Genomic DNA, 22,327 nt, shown 5'->3' with positions numbered 1-22,327 from the left:
TTTAGTCTTTTTGGAACTGTTAGGTTTATTGTCTTTTAGATTGTGGCTTTTGTAGTTTAAGCAATTGTTAGACTTACTGGCTTTAAGACTGTGCATGTGTGCCCTTGTGTGTGAGAGTGGAGGAGGGGCAGAGAGAGAGGGAGACTGAGAATCCCAAGCAGGCTGCCACTGTCAGTGCAGAGCCCGAAGTGGGGCCCCCATCCCAGGAACTGTGAGATCATGACTTGAACTGAAATCAAGAGTTGGGATGCTCAACCCACTAAGCCAGCCAGGTGCCACCCCCCCCCCTCCCCCAAGTATTTTTGATTATAGTAATTTTAAGTAAAATGTACATAAAGAAAAAAACTGTTCTGGAGTACCTTTTTTTGTTTGTTTTTTAAAGTATATTTCTTTTGAGAGAGAGCGGGGGAGGGGCAGAGAGAGGAGAGAGAGAGAATCCCAAGTAGGTTCCACACTGTCAGTGCAGAGACCAACATGGGGCTTGAATCCATCAACTGTAAGATCATGACCTGAGCTGAAGTCAAGAGTCAGACACTTAACTGAGCCACCCAGGTGCCCCTGGATACCTTTAAAATTAGTTGATTATTAGAATATGTTCAATTTATACAGCTGTGGTTAAATGTTTTTTATTTGTCTTTAAAACAGGATGATGATTGGGGAAACATCAAAATAAAAAATGTAAGTATTATAACACTTACTATAATGCAATTTCTTTATTATTATACCAAAATACATTCTAAATGCCTTTTTCCATATATATGTATATGTTCCAGCACTATCTGTTGAAAATACTTTCCTTTTCCCGTTGACTCATCTTGGAGTCTTTCTTGAAAATCACTTGGAGTTTTATTTTTGGACTCCTGTGTCATTGATACATTTGATTACAACTTAGTTACTAAAATTTGTAAGTCTTGAAATGAGATTAAGTTCTCCAACCCCTGCCAGAATATTTTAGCTTCTTTGCATTTTCTTATAATTTTAGAATAAGTCTGTTAATTTTTACAAACGGACTCCTGGAATTTTGAGATTGTATTGGTTCTGTAGTTCATTTTGGGGAGAATGGGCATCTTCCTATTGAGTATTAAAATGCTTAACTATGATGTACTCTATTTAGGCCTTTATATTCTCTTAGAATTGTGTAGCTTCTCTGTGTAGATAGAGATCTTCATGGTTTTTGTTAGATTCTTGGAATGTAGTGTTTCTTGGCTGTTGAAAATGATATTTTAAAAAAATTTTGTTTTCTAGTTCATGGGTAGATCGGTTTATTTTTATCCTGACCTTACTGAATTCACTTAATACTTTGAGTAGTTACTTTCTAGATCCCCTTGGGGCTTTTTATGTACATACGCATGTTTTCTGCAAATAGAGTTATTTTTACTTCTTCCTTTCCAGTCTTTAAGATTTGTTTCTTTTTATTGCCGTACTTCCCTGGGCTAGGACTTCTAACACATTGTTGAATAGAAAGTGATGAAAATGGGCATATTTGTTCTATCCTAGCTCACTCATTTCATGAAGACCTTTTAAATTATGAATGGCTGTTGAATTTTGTTAAGTGCTTTTTGTGGTTATTAAAAAGGTCATATGATTTTCCTACTTTATTCTGATAATCTGGTTAGTCTTCTTGATTTTTAATTGTTAAACCTGGCATTCCTGGGATGTGTGGCTTTCATACTTTTTGGTGTTTGTGACCCCATTTATACTCTATTATTATTTCTAAACCCCAAAGAGTTTTATATATGTGAGTTATATCTATTGATATATTAGAAATTAAAACTGAAATTAAACTATTTAGAAATAACAATAACAGACGCATTACATGTTAATTTTTTTTTTAATGTTTTCCAAAAAATACATGCAATGACTGGCAGTGTTCTATGTTTTTGCAAATCTCTTTAAAAGCTAGCTTAATTAGAAGATAATTGAACTCTCATATTTGTTTCTGCATTCAGTATGTTGTGATATGTTGTTTTGGTTGAAGTATTTATAAGAAATCTGGCCTCACATAGTCAAATAGTGGGAAAAGGGAGTGGTCTTTTAAGATAAAATCGTGAACATTCTTCTTTCCTAGTACACCAGAACTTAACATGTGATAGTTTATAATTGGTTAGTTTGTGGTAGAAACCACATCAGTGACCTTTCCAACATAAACATCTATTTGTCTGTTTTGCACTTACAATGGATCTTAATTCTTGTGCATGATTTTGTAACATCATGTATTGGTCATTTGGAAAATACTCGTTTCCTAAGTTTTTTAGATCTTACATATGTTAATGTATTTTAATATACAATACCAAAAAATGGCATTCATTAATATCACCACCAACCTCAACAGTACATAGAGCTGCCAAGTACCTAGTGACAGATGTAACATTCTGATTTTCACTCAGAAGCTCTAATTTTGTCATCAACTATAGTCAGTTTTTCCTAAGGCATCAAGCTCACTTCATTTATTTTTGAGAAAATATTGGCTAAATAGTCAGGTATAAAAACCCATAATTTGTAGTTGTTGTAAGTAAAAATGGTATTTCATTACAAAAGCAACTACTCCAGGGGTGCCTGGGTGACTCAGTCGGTTAACCATCCAACTTTGGCTCAGGTTATGATCTCACAGTTCATGAGTTCCAGCCCTGCATCGGGCTATGTGCTGACAGCTCAGAGTCTAGAGCCTGCTTTGGAATCTGTGTCTCCCTCCCTCTCTGCCCCTCCCCCCCTCCTCTCTGTCTCTGTCTCTCTCTCTCTCTCTCTCTCTCTCTCTCTCTCAAAAATAAACATTAAAAAAAATTAAAAAGAAAGCAACGAACTAGTTGCTAGAACTAGTTTGCAACTCAGACGTTTATGAAAGCTTATCCTGAAGAAAATAATCATACTTTGGTATGCAGATGTGTTGTTTTCATTGATTTTATTTTTTAAATAGATTTTGTTTTTTAGAACAGTTTTAGGTTCATAGCAAAAACTAAGTGGAAGATACAGAGCTTTCCCACATATCCTCCTCCCTACACATGCAGAGCCTTCTCCATTACCAACATCCCCTACACATAATTTGGCACATTTGTTGTAATTGATCAGCATGCATTGACACATCATTGGTACCCAAATCCATGGTTTACATTAGGTTTCACTCTTGGTGTTCCACATCCTGTGAGTTTGGACAAATGTATAATGACATGTATTCCCTAATATGGTATCATATGGTATCATTACAGAATAGTTTTACTGTCTCCCGCCCCCCCCCCCCCCCCCCCAACTCCCAAATTCTGTATGCTGTGCCTGATCCCTTCTTCCCTTCAACCCTCTGATAACCATTGATATTTTCATTGTCTCATGGTTTGGCCTTTTTCCAGAATGTCCCATATTGGAATCCTACAGTATGTGGACTTTTCAGATTGACTTCTTTCACTTAGTAATCTACATTTAAGTTTCCTTCATGTCGTTTCATGGCTTTGATAGTTCAGTTCTTTTTAGCGATGAATAATAGTCCATTTTCTGGATATACCACAGTTTATTCACCTCCTGAAGGAGATCTTGGTTGCAAGAAGTTAAGTTTTTTTTTTTTTTATTTTTTTTTATTGGATGCTTTCCATTCCATAGCACAGAATATGAAAAAGGAATGTACTCAAAGGTTGAGATTTAATAATCATTTTTACCAGTTCATTTGATGTCATTACTTTGATATGTGTTAAACTGTTAAAATTTTTTGCACTATTAGTGCAAGTGTCTGCACAATGAACAAGGGACAGTAACTTCCTTGGTATTATGAAAACAGCTTTGATTGTGTTGACTCTGTGAAAGAATTTTAGAGCGGTTGACAAACACTTGGAGAATGGGACAAACCCATTAAATCATGTATTTATCTCATTTATATATTGCTGGATTTTATTTTCTCATTTTTAAATTATTACTATTTTTTTAATGTTTATTTTTGAGAGAGAGCGCAAGTGGGAGAGGAGCCGAGAGAGAGGGAGATACAGAACCTGAAGCAGCTCCAGCTCTGAGCTGTTAGCGCAAAGCCTGACTCAGGCCTCAAACTCACAGACCATGAGATCATGACCTGAGCTGATGTTGGATGCTCAACCAACAGAGTCATCCAGGCGTCCTTCATTTTTTTAAAAAGGATATTCATATATATGTTCATGAGGACTATTAGTATTTTTATTTGGGGATGTATTCCCTCCCCTTTCTTTTCCAAATGAGTTTGTGTAAGATTAGTATTATTTCTGTAAGTACTTGATAGAATTCATGGATAAATTATCTGGACCTGGATTTTCTATGTTGGAATTTGATTAATACTCAGTTTCTTTAATAGATACAGGGTATTTAGATTTTCTCTTTTTTATGTCCATTTTGGTGATTTTTCTCTTTGAGAAAATTTGTTTAAATATATGGAATTTATTGGCATAATAGTCATTGCCAGAATAATCATTAATTATTCTTTTGTATTTATCTTTATTTGTTGATATTCCCTCTCTTCATTCCTGATACTAATGTGTCTTTGCTTTTTTGGGGGGGAGGGTGGTTAGTGTTGCTAAGGATTTATCAGTTAATCTTTTCAATTTTTGAGTTTGTTGATATATTACCTATTTTCTATTTTATTGATACCTACTTTTTAAATTATTTCCATTTTTCCTACCTTGGATTTACATTGCTTCATTTTATTGCTTTTTAAGGTGTGTGCTTAAATCATGGACTTTTTTTATATCTTCTTTGTTCATGTAGACACTTAAAATTATTTATCTTTAATTACTTGTGGTTGTATCCACAACTTTTGGTATACTATGTTTTTATTATGCAGTTAAGTATTTTCTTATTTCTGTTTTTTTTGACTGATTGTTTAGAACTATGTTGTTTCATCTCCAGTTATTTGGGCCTTTTTCTAGTATATTTGTGTTATTTCTAATTTGATTCTGTTACAGTCCCATAACATACCAATATTATTTCGGTCCTCTGAAATTCATTGACCCTTGTTGTATGGGCTGTGTATGGCCCAGAAAGCCTACAATATTTATTGTATAGCCCTTAATAGGAAAAGTTTGCTGCCTCTTAGTATAAAGAGTCCTAAGATGATGTTTTTGAACTGCTGCTCTAGGGTTTATATTACATATCTTTAACTTATCTGCCTTAAATAACAAATGACTTCAAGTATAATGTAAGATTTTTCTGATAGTATACTTCCATTTTCTGGTCTTTGCTGCTATTGTCATACAATTTATTTCTACATGTTAGAAATCTTATACTTGATTCCTATTTTTGCTTTAAATAGTTATCATTTAAAGAGGTTAAAAATGTATAAAAGTCATATTTACCATTTTTGTCATTCTTCCCCTTGGATCCAAATATAAATTTCCAGCAGATACCATTTTCTCCTGCCTGAAGAACCTCTACATTTCTTGCAGAGCATATCTATGAATTTTTCTCTTAGCTCATTTTGTTTTTCTGAAGAGCTCTTTCTTTATGTCACCTTCATTTTGAAAGACATTTTTGATAGGTATAGAATTCTAGATTAACACTTTTTCAGTACATGAAAACTTTTCTGATTTGCATAGTTGCTGTCATTCTTTTGTTCCTTTGCATGTAATGGTTCTAGTTTTCCTGATGCTTTTGAGATTTTTCTCATTGTTGCTTTTCAGCAATTACGTGTTTTGGAGAAGTTTTCTTTATGTTCTGTTTGAGCTTATTGAATTTGTGGGTTTTTAGTTTTTATTACATTTGGAAAAGTTTCAGCTGTTTCTTTAAGTATGTTTTCTGTGTGCCCTTCCTTCACTCTTTTTTTTTTTTTTTAATGTTTATTTATTTTGAGAGAGAGAGTGAGAGAGACAGAATCTCAAGCAGGGTTCCCACTGTCACCGTGGAGGAGCCCCATGTAGGGCTCGAACCCACAAACTGAGATCATGATCCCAGCTGAAATAAGAGACGCTCAACCAACTGAGCCACCCAGGTGCCCCTCTCCTTTTTTGAGACTACAGTTAAACATATATTGGGTAGCTTTGCCCATTATACAGTTTTGGTTCCTTGAATGTGTGTGTGTGTGTGTGTGTGTGTGTGTGTATCCATCTTTTTCTCTTTTTTTTAAATGTTCATTTATTTTGAGAGAGAGAGGGTGCATGTGTATGAGGGAGGGCAGAGAGGGAGAGAGAGGATCCCAGGCAGGTTCCACACTCAGCACAGAGCCTAATGCGGGGCTCTATCTCAGGAACTGTGAGATCATGACTTGAGCTGAAACCAAGAGTTGGACCCCTAACCGACACAGCCACCCAGGTGCCCTGTATCTTTTCCTCTCTTGATGGATATTTGTGTTTATACTTTTTGACTATTATGAACAAAACTGCAGTGAACCTTCATTTTCCTTGAGTAAATACCTATGAGTTATGCATATTTTCATTTTCCTTGAGTAAATACCTAAGAGTGAAATTGCTGGATCATGTGGTTAAGCTATATATTTAACTTTGTAAGAAACTGCCAAATACTTTCCATAGTGGTGGTTGTACCATCGTACATTCCTGTGAACAATGTATGATGGATCCAGTTGTTCTGCATCATCACAGCATTTGATTGTTGTCATTTTTCTTTTCACCTTTGTGGTGGGTGTATAGTGATGCTTTCTTGTGGTTTTAGTTTACATTTATGTGATGACTAATGATATTGAACAGATTTCATGAGCTTATGGGCAACTTGTTTATGTTCTGTTTGTGAAACATCTGTTCAAATCTTGACCTATTTTTAATTGGATTATTTTCTTAATTGCATTTTGTATATTCTTTAAAAAAATTTTTTTTAATGTTTATTCATTTTTGAGAGACAGTGACAGAGCTTGAGTGGGTGAGTGGCAGAGAGAGAGGGAGACACAGAATCTGAAGCAGGCTTCAGGCTCTGAGCTGTCAGCACAGAGCCTGATGGGAGGCTTGAACTCATGATGTGGGATCATGACCTGAGCCAAAGTCAGACGTCCAACCGACTGAGCCACTCAGGCGCCCCCCCGCCCCCGTTTTTAAATCTCTTTGCATTTTGTATATTCTTTATGTATATTGGAATCAAGTCTTTTGTGAGATACATGTGCTGTGATATTTTCTCCTAGTTTGTGTTTTTTAGTCTTTTATCTTAACGTGTTTTGTTGAGTAGTTTTAAATTTTGTTGAAGTATAATTTATCAGTTTCTTCTATGGTTTTGACTATTTGTGTCCCATCTAAGAAGTCTTTGCATGTGTCAAGGTCACAAGAGACTTCTGTTTTCTAAAACTTTTACAAGTTTTAGCTTTTATATTTAGGTATATCGTCTGTTTTGAGCAGACTCTTGTGTTTGTTGTTAACTAATGGTTGGCGGTTTATTTTTTTTTCCCATATGAGTGTTCACTGGTGAGAGCACATGTAAGTCTGTTTCTGGATTCTATTCTGTTGGTGTGTGTATATGTACCTTTATACCAATATTCACTTCTCACAGTCTTGATTATTCAAGACGTGAAATCCAGTAATATTGTTCTTCTTTTTCAAAACTATTGGCTATTCTAAGATCTTTGCATGTCCTTTGCACTTTTTAGATTCAGCTTATTTTCTAAGAGTCTGCTGGGAGTTTGATTGGAATTACATTGATACTATATATCAAATTGGGACTTTTTTTTTTAAGCTTATTATTTTGAGAGAGAGAGTGGGGAGGGGTGAGAGAGAGGGTGAGGGAGAATTCCCATTAACAGTGGGACCATGACCTGAGCCAAAATCAAGAGTCAGATGCTTCACTGACTGAGCTACCCAGGCACCCCTCAAATTGGGACATCTTAATATCGAGTCTTCTAGTTTACAAGCAAGGTATATACCTCTCCATTATTTAGATCTTAAAATTTCTCAAAACAGTGTTTTATATTTTCAATATAGGGTCTTATACATGTTTTGTTAAATGTCAGTAAGTATTTCATGGTTTGATGCTATCATAAAGGTGTTTTTCAAATGTCATCTTTCGGCTTATTGCTAATATATAGAGGTAGAATTAATTATTGTATATGGATCTTGTGTCCTGTGATTTTGCTGATTTTTACATATTGGGGTTTAGGATAATGTAGGTTGGTATACAGTCATGTTGCAAATAAGAATGGTTTTATTTTTTCCTTTTCAATTTCCCCTTTTATTTCTCTTTTTTTCTTTGCTTTATTTCACTGGTTAGGATTTTCAGCAGTGTTGAGTAGAAGTGGTTGATAGCAGACATCATTGCTTTTTCCCTGAATCTTAGGAGAAAAATCTCCAGTCTTGGCTGGAGTTGTTTTACAGATGTTCACCATTAGTTTGAAGAAGTTCTTTTCTGAAAGATTTTTTACACGTTTCATAGAATTCTCCAGTGAAGCTTGGAGCTTTCTTTGTGGAAAGACTTTTAGTTAAGATTTAGTGTATTTAATAAATATGGGACTGTTCAGATGGTAAATTTTCTTTTACATGAGTTTTGGCAATTAGTATCTTTTAAGGAATTGGTCCATTTAATTTACAGTTTAAATTGTTGACTTGATTGGCATAATATACTCTTAATATCCATTAATTCTAGGGTTTGTAGTGCTATTTTCTCTCTCTCTCTCTCTTTTTTTTCTCTTGTATTGGCATATTGTGGTTTCTCTCACTTTTTTCATTATCTACCTAGAGGTTTGTGTCAATTTCATTGATACCCCCACCCCCACAGAAGAATCAACTTTGCTTGTTCACTTATTATTTTAATGTTTTCACTTCTTTGCTTCATTTCCTTCTTTTACTTTTTTTAAAATTTATTTGTTTTGAGAAAGAGACAGCATGCGCAGGGGAGGGATAAAGGGAGGGAGGGAAAGAGAGAGAAAGAGAGAGAGAGAGAGAAAACCCCAAGTTGACTCCGCGCTGTCAGCACAGAGCTCAAAGTGGGGCTCCGTCTCACAAACTGTGAGATCATGATCTGAGACAAAATCAAGAGTTGGACGCTTAACTGACTGAACCACCCAGGGGCCCCTACTTTGGTTTTAATGTATGCTTTTTCTAGCTTAATTTATTATTAATTTATTTTAAGCCTTTTGCTTGTTTAACATTTATCTCTTTTGCCCAATTTTTTTATTGTGTGTTTGCCTTACTGATTTTTTTTTTTTAGGTGCTTTTTTATAGTGTAATTTTTTTTTCTAGTTTTTCCTTTTAAATTTTGATTGGTAATTTAAACTTGGAAGTTTTCAAGATTTTTGCAGTCAGTGACATTAGTTCTTTCATCTTTTATGTCAATTTTAGAAAATCTTCCAGGAAAGCAAGATATATTTTGGATTCACTTACATGTTTGTGTAATTATCTCATTTTTTACATCTTTAATTTGTAATTCATTTCGGGTATGGCATACCATGAGGTGAGAACTGATTATTTTTTTTCTAAATTATTGTTTAGTTTTCCTCAACATTCTTCATTGCATAATCTATTTTCTTTAGTCTTTATTCTTTAGAAATTTCTTAGCTATTATTATGTGTATAAACTTGCTACATGAATGAATCCTTTTGTAAAGTTTCAGAAAGAAATAATTTGGAATCACATCTTTACAGTACTGTTTCCAGTTTAGAAATTGGATAGTGCTGTGAAAATGTTGGGGTTCAGGAGTGATAGGTCATGAAAGAATTCTTTACATGTCTTTGATACAGAGGGGTGGTTTTATTAAAGCACAGGGCAGGATCTGTGCGCAGAGAGAGCGGCACTGAGATGGTGAGGAGTGACAGATACATACTTTCAAGTTGCGAGGGGTTTAGGGATAGTATAAGTCTCTAAGGAATTTGGAAGCAAGGCTTCTAAGGGGCTGTTAGGATAAGGTTTTTCACTACTGTCTAGTAAAACTTGGTCATGAGACTCTTTAGATGTATATCAGTGGGCTACACGCTTGGAAGATGATTGCTAACATATAGCTTGGGAGGGGGGTAGAGAGAAAGGAAGATTCCAAAGGAATTTCTTTATAGGATCCTGGAGGTCAGGCTAATGTCAAGCCAAGGTTGCCTTTTGCCTATAGCAATGTATAAACACTGAGGCAGCTAATAAGCTCCTTGAGGAAGGTTCCTCTTACTGTCTCGGGTACTTGTCAGTGGGCTATAAATTGTAAGGAATTTTCATTGTTTTCTATATTTCTTTTTAACTTTGTTCTCTACATCAATCATTACCTTCAGTTTATTATTTAGGTATGGTTTTTGTTTTTGTTTTTTTTTTTTGTATCTCTAAAGCTTTATAGGTTTTTTTTTTTTAATTAAAGTAGTACATATATCTTGTTAGGTTTACTTTTTTAAATATTTTTTTCTTTTCTATTATATTTCTAAAATTATTGCAAGTATATTCTTCAAGTATTTGGTTTTCTTAGGATAGTTGTCTTTGGAAAAAGATTCTTTAGTGATGGTTTAGTATTGCTTTGCCATTATCTTACAGAAAGTTTAAGTTAAAAATAACAGGTGATGGAGTGAAGGTTATTGGAGTTCAACATAGGTACTATGAAGACTGAGTTTGTTAACTTTATTAATTTTCTTTCTTTGTATTTATTTAAGTTTATTTTTTATTTTTTTAAATTTACATCCAAATTAGTTAGCATATAGTGCAACAATGATTTCAGGAGTAGATTCCTTAGTGCCCCTTCCCCATTTAGCCCATCCCACCTCCCAAAATCCCTCCAGTAACCCTCAGTTTGTTCTCCATATTTATGAGTCTCTTATGTTTTGTCCCCCTCCCTGTTTTTATATTATTTTTGTTTCCCTTCTCTTATGTTCACCTGTTTTGTCTCTTAAAGTCCTCATCTGAGTGAAGTCATATGATTTTTGTCTTTCTCTGACTAATTGCACTTAGCATAATACCCTCTAGTTCCATCCATGTACTTGCAAATGGCAAGATTTCATTCTTTCCGATTGCTGAGTAATACTCCATTTTGTGTGTGTGTGTGTGTGTGTGTATACATACACATACACACACACACACACACACACACACACACACACACACACACCACATCTTCTTTATCCATTCATCCATTGATGGACATTTGGGCTCTTTCCATACTTTGGCTATTGTTGATAGTGCTGCTATAAACATGGGGGTGCATGTGTCCCTTCGATACAGCACACCTGTATCCCTTGGATAAATGCCTAGTAATGCAGTTGCTGGGTCATAGGGTAGTTCTGTTTTTAGTTTTTTGAGGAACCTCCATACTGTTTTCCAGAGTGGCTGCACAAGCTTGCATTCCCAACTTTATTAATTTTCTTAAAGGCTTTATTTTTAACTTATATACCCAACATGGGGCTCAAACTCACAGTCCCAAGATCAAGAGTTGCATGCTCCACTGACTGAGCCAGCTAGGTGCCCCAGCCTTATTAATTTTCTAATTTTAATCCTCATGTAGAAATATTCATCTTCTTTTTTTCTAACTTCTACTTCTAGCTTTTTTTTTTAATTTTTTTTTTTTTTTTTTACATTTATTTAGTTTTTGAGAGACCTAGAGAGACAGCACAAGTTGGGAAGGGGCAGAGAGAGAAGGAGACACAGAATCTGAAGGAGGCTCCAGACTCTGAGCTGTCAGCACAGAGCCCAACGCGGGGCTTGAACTCACAAACCGTGAGATCATGACCTGAGCTGAAGTCGGATGCCCAACCGACTGAGCCACTCAGGTGCCTTCCTTTTTTTTTTTTTCTTTTTTTTTTTTTTTTTTCTTAAAATCTCCCTACTCTTCTTATGCACTCATGTCTTCTGTAGTAAGACATTGTTCACATTTCAGGATTACAAGATTTGAGGGGATATTGTTCTTATTGTATGGAATGTTACATATTATTGAATATAAATGTTCCCTGAGGCTGACAATGTAGAATTATAAAATTGGATATTTTGAACTAACTTATGTGTTTGATGATTTTTAATAATGGAGGGTTTGATGCTCTCAAAATAATTCTATTCAAATGTAAATAATTGTTACAGTTAGAAATAGACATTTACAGAAAGAATCTTACCTGTGCTTAGTTTGTTATGGGGAGAAATGATTCCACTAAATGAGCATTTCAAGAATTCCCTCCACTCCAGTATTGTAAACATTCTCACTTGTCTTAATGTTTATTTTTGAGAGAGAGAGAGAGTGTGAGCGGGGGAGGGCCAGAGAGAGAGGGAGACACAGCCTCTGAAGCAGGCTCCAGGCTCTGAGCTTTCAGCACAGAGCTGAATGCAGGGTTTGAACTTATGGACAGTGAGATCATGACCTGAGCCGAAGTTGGGCGTTTAACCAACTGAGCCACCCAGGTGCCCCCATTCTCACCTGTCTTTATGACAGTGTTTATTTTTCCCCTAGCTTCATTGAAGCATAATTGATTGATATGGATTAAAATTCACCTGTAAAATTTTAGTGTACAGTTTGAATTTGGTTAATTTTATAGAGTCCTGTAACCACCACACAATTAAGATACAGATGTTCCACCATTCTGGTTTCTTCACTCCCCTTTGCAGATAAGCAGGTGACCTCTGGTCTGAAGCAGCCAGCTCAGAATTTTTTTTTTTTAATAACTCAGTAATTTTTAGTATATTGATGAGAGTTGTATAACTTTCACTACAGTCTAATTTTAGAACATTCCATCACCCTTGGAAAAAATGGGTGTGTGTTAAAAGTCACTCCCTCTGTCTACCTTTTAGCCCTAGCAACCACTAGTCTACTTGGTGTCTCTGTAGATTTACCTTTTCTGGCAAATACAAGCATGCAGTATGTGTTGTTTTTTTTTTTTTTTTTTTTTGTACCTGTTTTCTTTTATTGGATATACACATCATTTGAGCATCTTTATGAAATTAAATTTTTTTGTTTTAAAAATAGGGAATGACTCTACTAATGATGGGGTCAGCAGATGCTCTTCCTGAGGAGCCCTCAGCTAAGACTGTCTTTGTAGAAGACATGACTGAAGAACAGTTAGCATCTGCGGTAAGACATACCACGTTTTATATATCTGATTGCTACAGTTACTAGGATGCCTTTCAGAAAGTAGCATCTAAATGTTTTAAAGATTTAATTGTTAATATTAAGATGTATGTTTTTAGTAGTAAAAGGTTTTATTTTTGAAACTGGCTTGAGGAGTCCTTGTATAATTGGATAATTCAATGCAAAGTCAATAGTATCTTTAATAAGTGTTATGCTAACTGCTATTATTTTATGGGAAAACAGGCTTAAAGATGATAAGTAGTTTAAATGCTGGATTGTTTAAATTCTTAAAATTTTCCTTGTTGAAAATACATACAATGTATCCTAAATTGCAATATTGTTTTAAAAAAAACTGGTTAACACAAACTTGTCAAATGTTATTTTTTTATCATTGAGCATTTTTATAGTGTTATTTTTTTCTTTTTTTTGAAGTGTTTCTATGTATACTTTGTTACCCCATTCTAATGATAAGCCTGCAAAGGCGGGCAAGACAGATAGGATTGTTCTCTTATTATTTTCAAGAAGGGAGTTAAAAACACAGTATTAGTCAGCATGTTGCAAGTACACATTTCTATTGTGGGATATAAGACATTGTTACTTCCGGGTGAAGGTGGAATATAAATTGGTATGAGTTGGTAAATTGTACTTCAAAGTGTAAATTTTAGGGATTTTATACATGCTATGTCATTTTATAAAAATGAATTAATCCTTTTCTTTATCAGATGGAATTGCCATGTGGATTGACAAACCTTGGTAACACTTGTTACATGAATGCCACAGTTCAGTGTATTCGTTCCGTGCCTGAACTCAAAGATGCCCTTAAAAGGTAAGACAGAAGAGAAATGCTGTAATCCTGTTGGTAGGTAAGGGAGGTTCACATTTGGGTGAGTAGTGTTTAGTGCATCATTGTGTGTATAGTTTTTTTAGCAGCTTTATTTGAGATGCTCATTTATTGTACAATTCATCTGTTTAAAGTATTTGATTAAATGGTCTTTATTATATTCACAAGATTGTACAGCCATTATCACAGTCTAATTTTAGATTATTTTCTTCCTTCCTGAAAGAAACCTATTCCTGAGCAGTCACTCCTTTTACCTTTCCCACCTCCAGCTCTAGGCAACCATTTATCTACTTTCTGTATTATCCATTTGCCTATTCTGGACATTTGATATAAATGGAATCATACAGTAAGTAATTTTTTGTGACTGGTTTCTTTTACTTAGCATAATATATTTTCTGGGTTTATTCATGTTGTAGTATATGTCAGTACTTCATTCCTTTTTATGGCTGAATATTCAGCTCTATGGACATACCATATTATGTTAATCTGTTCATCTGTTGATAACATTTGATTAGTTTCCATTTTGAGGCTGTTATAATAATGTTACCTACCATGAACATTCAGGGAGAAGTTGTTGTGCAGACCAGTTTTCATTTCTTTTGATTGAGTGGATTACTTGGTCATGTAGTAACTCTTTGTTAAACAGCATTTTGTGGAACTGCCAAACTGCTTGGCACCATTTTCTCTTCTGACCAGCAATGTAAGAGAGTTCCAATTTCTCCACCTCCATGCCAGTCTTTTTATTCAAATGTCTTTGATTATAGTCATCCTAAATGTAAAATGGTATCTCATTGTAGTAGTTGTTTGTAATTACCTAATGACTAGTGATGATCATCTTTTCATGTATTTATTGGCTTGTATATCTTCTTTGGAGAAACGTCTGTTCAAATTCTTTGCCTGTGTTTTATTTTTTTTAACTCTAATCTTTTTTTTTAAATGTTTATTTTTGAGAGAGAGTGCATGTGTGCGTGTGGGTAGGGGAGGGGCAGAGAGAGAGGGAGACAGAAGATCTGAAGCTGGCTCTGTGCTGACAGCAGTGAGCCCCACATGAGGCTCACAAATAGCAGGATCATGACCTGAGCTGAGTTGGACACTCAACCCAGGTGCCCCCTTTGCCTGTGTTTTAAATGGTTTGTCTTTTGATTGTTCAGTTACAAGTGTGTAAGTTACATGTTCTGGATGTAAGTCCTTTTTCAGATAATTTGCAGATATTTTCTTTCATTTTGTGAGTTGTCTTCACTTTCTTGATGTTACTGTTTTGTAACACAAGAGGTTTTAATTTTGATGTAGTTTAATTTTGTGTGTGTGTGTGTGTATCTTACATATGAAACAGTTGCCTCATCCTAGGTCACAAATATTTAATCCTATATTTTAAGAGCTTCATAATTTTAACTCTTAAATTTAGGTCTCTAATCTATTTTTAGTTAATTTTTATGTATGGTGGGAAGTTGATATCTCATTCTTGTGCAAATGGATATCCTATTTTTTGAGTTTCATTTGCTGAAGACTCTTTCCTTGATGAATTGCTCTGGCACCTTTATTGAAAATCAGTTGACCATGATGTATGTAATAAGATTTATTTCAGAACTCTCAGTTCTAGTCTAGAAATAAATACCTTTATTTGTATTGATTTGTCCTTATGCTGGTGAATAATTTTTATACCACTATACAAAAGAAAAAAGAGTAAACAGTTACCTGTGTTTTGACAACCTGTGAAATAAGTCTTTAAATGAAGATCCTTTCTCCTCAGTGAATATAAATGTATAACTTAAAAAATATGTCACTTAATTCTCACTAAATTTATTACAACTGTCTTGGTATATACATTGCCGCTTGTTAATGTAGGATAGAATTCTAAATTGCAATTTGAATTCTTAGCCAGCTTTATGAATGTTGATTTTTTTTTTTTTTTTTCTTCTTCTTCTTTTTTCCTTAGTGGCTTGTGAAATGCTTTGATAGAACTGGGCAATAGAGAGGAGAGAGGATTATACAGAAACCTGAGAGTAACAGAAGGTTTTCTAAATTTCTCTGAAGTGAATACTTGTCAGGTATTTATGAAGTTGTCTAGCTTATAGCTGGTGTAGTCATTAGTGAACAAGACATAGTACCTATCTTCCAGGCACTTAGAGTCTTGATTGAGAAAGGCTGCCATGTTTGGTACTGTTTCAGAACTGCTTTGATGGGAAATGTTAAAGTCAGAGTGCTTTTTCCCCAGAGGTTTGTAGTTACTTTTCCACTATTTTTGTGTGCCCACAGATATGAGAGATCTAATATCAGTCTCATTTCTTACTCTTTTCTGTTAATAATTTTTAAGGTTTTCTTTTTGTTTTTCAGAGTTTTCTAATAGGGTAGGTGTGGGGTTTTATTTACCTTATTTAGTGCTGAGTGAGCACTTTTAGTGTAAGGACTCTTGTCCTAAACTTTGGACATTCTTGGCTGTTATTTCTTCAGATAATTTCTCCTTTGTTTTATCTGGCTTCCCTTATATTCAGAATAATAGTTTCTGCATCTGTTTTTCATGTCTCTTTTTTTTTTCTGCACTTCTGATTTTTTATTTTATGTGCTGTCTTCTGGGAGAGTGCCTCAGTTCTAGTTTACATTTCACTGATTTATGCATTAGCTTTGTTTCACAGTTGCTTATCACAACTTTCTTTTCTTTAATCTCATGTTCTTAATTTTGGATACGAATTCTGCTTTTCTTTCTTTGAGGCTCTGAAGTATTCTTATTTCAAGGTCTTTTTCCCCGCCTTGTTTGGACCTTTTTAATTTAAACTCTGTTTTCCTTAGATGTAAGGATTGATCTCTCATTTGTGTTGAGATTGTGTAGTTATCTTATGCACCCATGTTCTCTTGCTTATGTTTCATTTGCAAATGAGCTGAATGAGCAGCTTATTGGGCAGCTCTCCGCCCTAAAAACTGGCTACTGGGAGCAGACTTGTCTTACTTCCAAGACTTCTTTGTATTTTGTTCATCTCGGATATCTTCCAGGCTCTATTCCAAGGAGAAGTCCTTCATGTTTTGGGGTCATTTCTCTGAGTTTTATATAAGCAGGGGAGATTTCATTCTGTTGACTTCAGTTTTCTTGACCAGATGAAATACTTTTTGAATGCTAAGTTTTTACAGGTCAGAAGCCTTTGTACTTAACTAACTTACTACAAGAGGACATGGATGGGGTTGTATGTCTTTGGAAAAATGGCACTCAGTGATAAAATAGGAATGAAAGAAGAGAGAGAAACTTCCATGGGAGGTGTTTTAAAACTGGCAGTCTGAAGCTCATCCTTAAATTCTTAAGAATTTTTATTTGGCAGATTCTGGGGAGTGAGAAGTATATATTGCTAAAGGCTAGAAGGGAAATAGACTGGGTTAGTTGAAGAGGCAGTGAGGGCCAAGAACCAGAGCTACAGGTAGAACCTAGTTTGCTTGATGCTGCTCATTAGTGGAACCTCATGATAAGTAGGAATTCTAAATTTAGAACTTAAAGTGAAAAGTATAATATAAAAAATTACCCTTAAATTCTATGAGTTACTTACAAAAGACTGTATCTCATGGCCATATTTTTATCTTACTGGAGATTGGCAAGACATGTCTTGGTAAGTACCACATAGTTTTTTTTCATTAGCAGTTACTAGGTTGTTATTTTACTTATATTTTACTTATATTTTCAAAGTTGTATAGGAATGGCCTATTCTTTTTTTAAAATTTTTTAAATATTTTTGAGAAAGAGACAGAGTGTGAGCAGGGGAGGAGCAGAGAGAGAGGGAGACAGAGAATCTGAAGCAGGCTCCAGGTCCCGAGCCGTCAGCACAGAGCCCAATGTGGGGCTCGAACTCGTGAATCATGAGATCATGACCTGAGCCGAAGTCGGATGCTCAACCGACTGAGCCACCCAGGGGCCCCAGGAATGATCTATTCTTAATAGAACTTAACTATAAAATTGGCTGGACCAAACCTTTTTTTTTGGGGGGGGGGGGGCATTTTAAATGTACATTTTCTGTGTCTTTTGGGTAAGTTTTGGTAATTTATGTTTTCCTATGAATTTGTCCTTATGTCTTTAAGATATTTTAGCATAAGAATTATCTATTTTTGGACCTGTATTTCCCCTCATTTTCATTTTTATTTGTTATGTATTTTTTCCCTTGATTATCTTGCCAGAGGTTTGTGTATTTTATTTTTCAAAGAATCAGCTGTTAGATTTATTCAGTCACTTTTTTTGATTGTCTGATTCATCGTACTTTTCTTTGTATTAACTTATTTCTATTTTCCTTTGGCTTGTTTTATTTTCTGATTTCTTAAGTTGTACGCTTAGATCATTTATTCTTGTGTAGTAATGACAGTATGGTATTTAGTTCTGAGTTTTGGTTGCTGTTCTCCATTAGATGAGGCTGTTCACATGTTTTTGAAAAAAAAAACTATAAAATCTTCCTTTTGACTCTGAATTCATTTATAACTATTAAATTTTAACATACAGAAAAGTATATGAATTATCTCCATGAACACATCTGTGTAACCAACACAGACAAACAGAATCCCATCAGCCTCTAAATATTCCCTCGTGACTCTCCCTTCCTGATGGCTGCCTCTACTTTGTGTTCAGAATAGTTAATGATAATGTGACTTCTAACCTCATGGATTAACTTTGCCTATTTGGAACTCTTTATAAGCAGAAACATGGATTGTGTTCATTTGGGTCTGGCTCATTAGTTTGGCTTAACCTTGTGTGTGTAGTTGTAGTTTATGATGTTCATGCTGTGTACTATGCCACTGTATGGATCTACTACACAATATCTATTTTTCTGTTGATGAATGTTTGGGGTTAGCTGATGTATGATTGATTCTTGTATATCACAGATGATAGAAAAGTCAAAACGTCTTTTTTTTTTGTAGGTGATAAAGTATAACGTATAATAGACTAAAGCTTATTAATTACATTTGGATTTTCTATATCATGTAGTGTTTTTTTTAAAATTTTTTTTAACGTTTATTTATTATTGAAAGACAGAGACAGAGCTTGAGCAGGGGAGGGGCAGAGAGAGAGGGAGACACAGAATCTGAAGCAGGCTTCAGGCTCTAAACTGTCAGCACAGAGCCCGAGGCAGGGCTGGAACCCACAAACCGCGAGATCATGACCTGAGCCGAAGTCGGACACTTAACTGGCTGAGCCACCCAGGCACCCCTCATTTGTTGTTTTTTTTTTAATTTATTGACTTGGTAAAGACTTTCTTAGAAAAGGTACTCTTTTATTTTTTATCTTCTGTAAAACCTCTTAGTGTTTCTGTTACATCTCTCTGTACTCTTGTCAGATTTTCCTTTTATTTTCTAACAGTTTTTCTTTGTAAAGTTCAACTGTTAATGTTATTTGGCTTATTGGATGGTTTTACCTTAATTAGGAATTAAACGTTTTCTTGGTAGGGGCACCTGGGTGGCTCAGTCCATTAAGTGTCTGACTTCAGCTTAGGTCATGATCTCATGGTTCATGAGTTCTAGCCCCACATCGGGCTCTGTGCTGACAGCTCAGAGGCTGGAGCCTGCCTCAGATTTTGTGTCTCCCTCTCTCTGTCCCTCCTCTGCTCATGCTCATGCTTTGTCTCTCTCTCAAAAATAAATAAACATCAAAAAAAAATTTTTTTTTATTTTTATTTTTTGGTATAATGAGATGTTTGTGTGGGGAGATAGTATTAAATTATGCTTTTCCTATTCTTAGTGACTTAAAAGATAATTCATTAGTATAGCCTTTGCCATAAATGTAGGGATAGTTAGCAATGTTGTCCTGTAACTAGAAGTAAAATTCACTAACAACATGTTGTTTATAAACTTGACTGATGTTTTGGGATACACTTGCTTTATTAGTACATTATTTTAACTTCAGAAGTGTCTTTTAAGAAGTTACAAACTAAGAGGGAAGCTATTATGATTTTCACTTTTTAAAATGAATATATATAATTTAGACATTGTTATGAATTGTGTACTGAAAAACTTAAAAACTTGAGTCATAGCAATTTCCAAAATATCTAAATTAACAACTTTTCAGTTGGATATAATTTGACATTTTCTGTGACCTCTTTGATTGTTTACATAAGCACAGAAATTTTTTTACTTTATTTTTTTATTTTAGAGAAAGTACGCACACGAGCATGGGAGGGGGCAGAGGGGGTGGAGATAGAGAGAGAAAGAAAGAAAAAGAAAGAAAGAAAGGGAAAATCTTAATCAGTCTCCATGTTCAGCATGGAGCCTGACACAGGACTTGATCCCATAACCCTGGGATCAGCCAAAATCAAGTCAGATGGGTCAACTGAATGAGAGACCCAGGTGCCCCAAAGTTTTTTTTTTTTATTTTTAAATAGAAATGTAATTTACATCGAGTAAATATCTTGTGTTTGGTGTGATCAGTTTTGATAAATGCAAATATCTGTAACCCACTTTACAAATTACAGAACATTTCCCTCATCCCAGGAAGTTTTTATATTTCTACCTTTTCCTGGTCCTCATTCCCACCCACTACCCAACTCTGCAAGCAGCTACTGATCTCATATTAGTTTTGTGCATTCAGGAACTTAAATGTACAGAATGTATTTTTGGTTTGGCTTAGTTTAGTTAGCATAGTTTTTGAAATTCATCCATGTTACTGATGGTATTGATAGTTCTTATGGCTCTACATTCTTGCCAATCTTGGTTGATATCATTCTTTTTCATTTTAGTCCCTTCAGTGGGTGTGTGGTACATGAACATAGTTTTAATCATAGTGAATAGGCAGTCATTCTCTTGCCCCTCGGTGTTTGATATATGAATGATCATTTCTGATTCTGTGTCATAAGATGTATGAATAAATACTAGTTTATTTCCTTTAAATGGCCAGTCCTTTGTGCTGTTATAAATTAACTGAGAATTATAAATTGAAAGTGAATTTAGAAATTATTTAATAGAAACACCTCCTTTTATAGGTAAGCAGACAGACTTGAAAATTAAAGGGACTTATTTATTGTTACATAGAAAGATAATGCTGAATGTAGGTATATTGACTTTGATTTAATGTTTTTGATGTAATGCTTTTTTTTCTTATTTCTGAAATTGTGTTTTCTTTGTAATGGATATTACACGTGTACACTTTTTTGTTTTGCAGTGTTTTCAGGAAATGTTTTTCTTTTTAAATTTTTTAAGTTTATTTATTTTGAGATAGAGGAGAGAATTCCAAGCAGGCTCTGCACTGTCAACGCTGAGCTCAACGTGGGGCTCAAAACTCACAAAATGTGAGATCATGAGCTGAGCCAAAACTAAGAGTTGGTTGCTTAACGGACTGAGCCACTAGGTGCCCCAGGAAATGTTTTTTTTAAAAGTAATTGTTGGCAGGGAGGGGCGCCTGGGTGGCTCCGTTGGTTAAGCATTGGACTTCTGCTCAGTTCATGATCTCACAGTTTGTGAGTTCAGACCCTGCATTGGGCTCTGTGCTGGCAGCTGAGAACCTGGAGCCTGCTTTGGATTCTGGGTCTCCCTCTCTGTCTGCCCCTCCCCTGCTCATGCTTTGTCTCTCTCTCTCTGTCTCAGAAATAAACATTAAAATAAATAAATAAATAAATAAATAAATAAATAAATAAATAAAGTGTTATGAGAAAGAATTTAAAAGTAGTCTTCATTCATCTAATTCTTTTTTTCTTTAAAACAAACATTAAAAAAAGTTTTTTTATTTTTTTTATTTTTGAGATAGAGATAAGAGCATGAGCTGAGGGGAGGGGCAGAGAAAGGAGACACAGAATCTGAAGCAGGCTTCAGGCTCTGAGAGGTCAGCACAGAGCCTGACGTGGGTCTTGAACCCACAGACTATGAGAGCATGACTGGAGCTGAAGTCAGATGCTTAACTCAATGAGCCACATGGGCACCCCTTTTTTTCCCTTTTTGAAATGTTTATTTTGGGAGCAGTGCATAGGGGAGGGGCAGGGAGAGGGGGAGAGAGAGAATCCCAAGCAGGCTCTATGCTGTCAGCGCAGAACCTGGTGGAGGGCTTGATATCATGAACCGTGAGATCATGACCTGAGCCAAAACCAAGAGTCAGAGGCTCAACCGACTGAGCCACCCAGGCACCCCTAAATTCCCTTTTTTCTTAGTGTTCCTTTTTGTACATATAATTGTTAATGTAACAAGACCAAAAGAGGAGGAAATATAAAGGTGGGAACAACTCTGATAAACTTGCAGTTGAAGGTGTCATAAGCTCTTTTAACTAGTTTCTTCTCATTTGAGTTTCAGAATGAATCGAATCCTATTTAATTCTGCCTAATGTTCCTAGGTATGCAGGTGCCTTGAGAGCTTCAGGGGAAATGGCTTCAGCACAGTACATTACTGCAGGTCAGTATCTTAAAACTCCTTTTTTGAGAGGGCAGTGTAGTAGTCAATAAGTTATTTTTCACTCAGTTTATTTAGTAGCTTTCAATTTAAAAAATTGTTTTGTAAAACCTCGTCTCATTAAAATCGGAGTACTTATACTTACATTTTATTTTATTATCCAAATTATAAACCTTTGATGTCTGTCTTTTCTCACTAAGAGTCTTTCGGTTTTTTGGATTAAATTTAATTTTGGCTTTAGGTTCTATTAGTAAGACCTATCTCTGAGGA

General features: G+C 35.1%; 1 protein-coding gene across 1 annotated transcript in view; it reads left to right on the top strand.

Annotated features, from left to right (window-relative positions):
* USP14 (ubiquitin specific peptidase 14) overlaps positions 1-22,327 on the top strand; it is a 47,753-nt gene that overhangs the window by 8,044 nt on the left and 17,382 nt on the right. Inside the window, exons 3-6 of the mRNA XM_015066574.3 lie at positions 646-678; positions 12,784-12,888; positions 13,608-13,711; positions 22,002-22,060. Of these exons, the coding sequence (XP_014922060.1) occupies positions 646-678; positions 12,784-12,888; positions 13,608-13,711; positions 22,002-22,060 (301 nt within the window). The remainder of the gene's footprint in view (positions 1-645; positions 679-12,783; positions 12,889-13,607; positions 13,712-22,001; positions 22,061-22,327) is intronic.

This window comes from Acinonyx jubatus, chromosome D3 (genome assembly GCF_027475565.1).
Source record: "Acinonyx jubatus isolate Ajub_Pintada_27869175 chromosome D3, VMU_Ajub_asm_v1.0, whole genome shotgun sequence".
Lineage (NCBI taxonomy): Eukaryota > Metazoa > Chordata > Mammalia > Carnivora > Felidae > Acinonyx > Acinonyx jubatus.
This window is presented reverse-complemented; position numbering and strand designations above follow the sequence as displayed.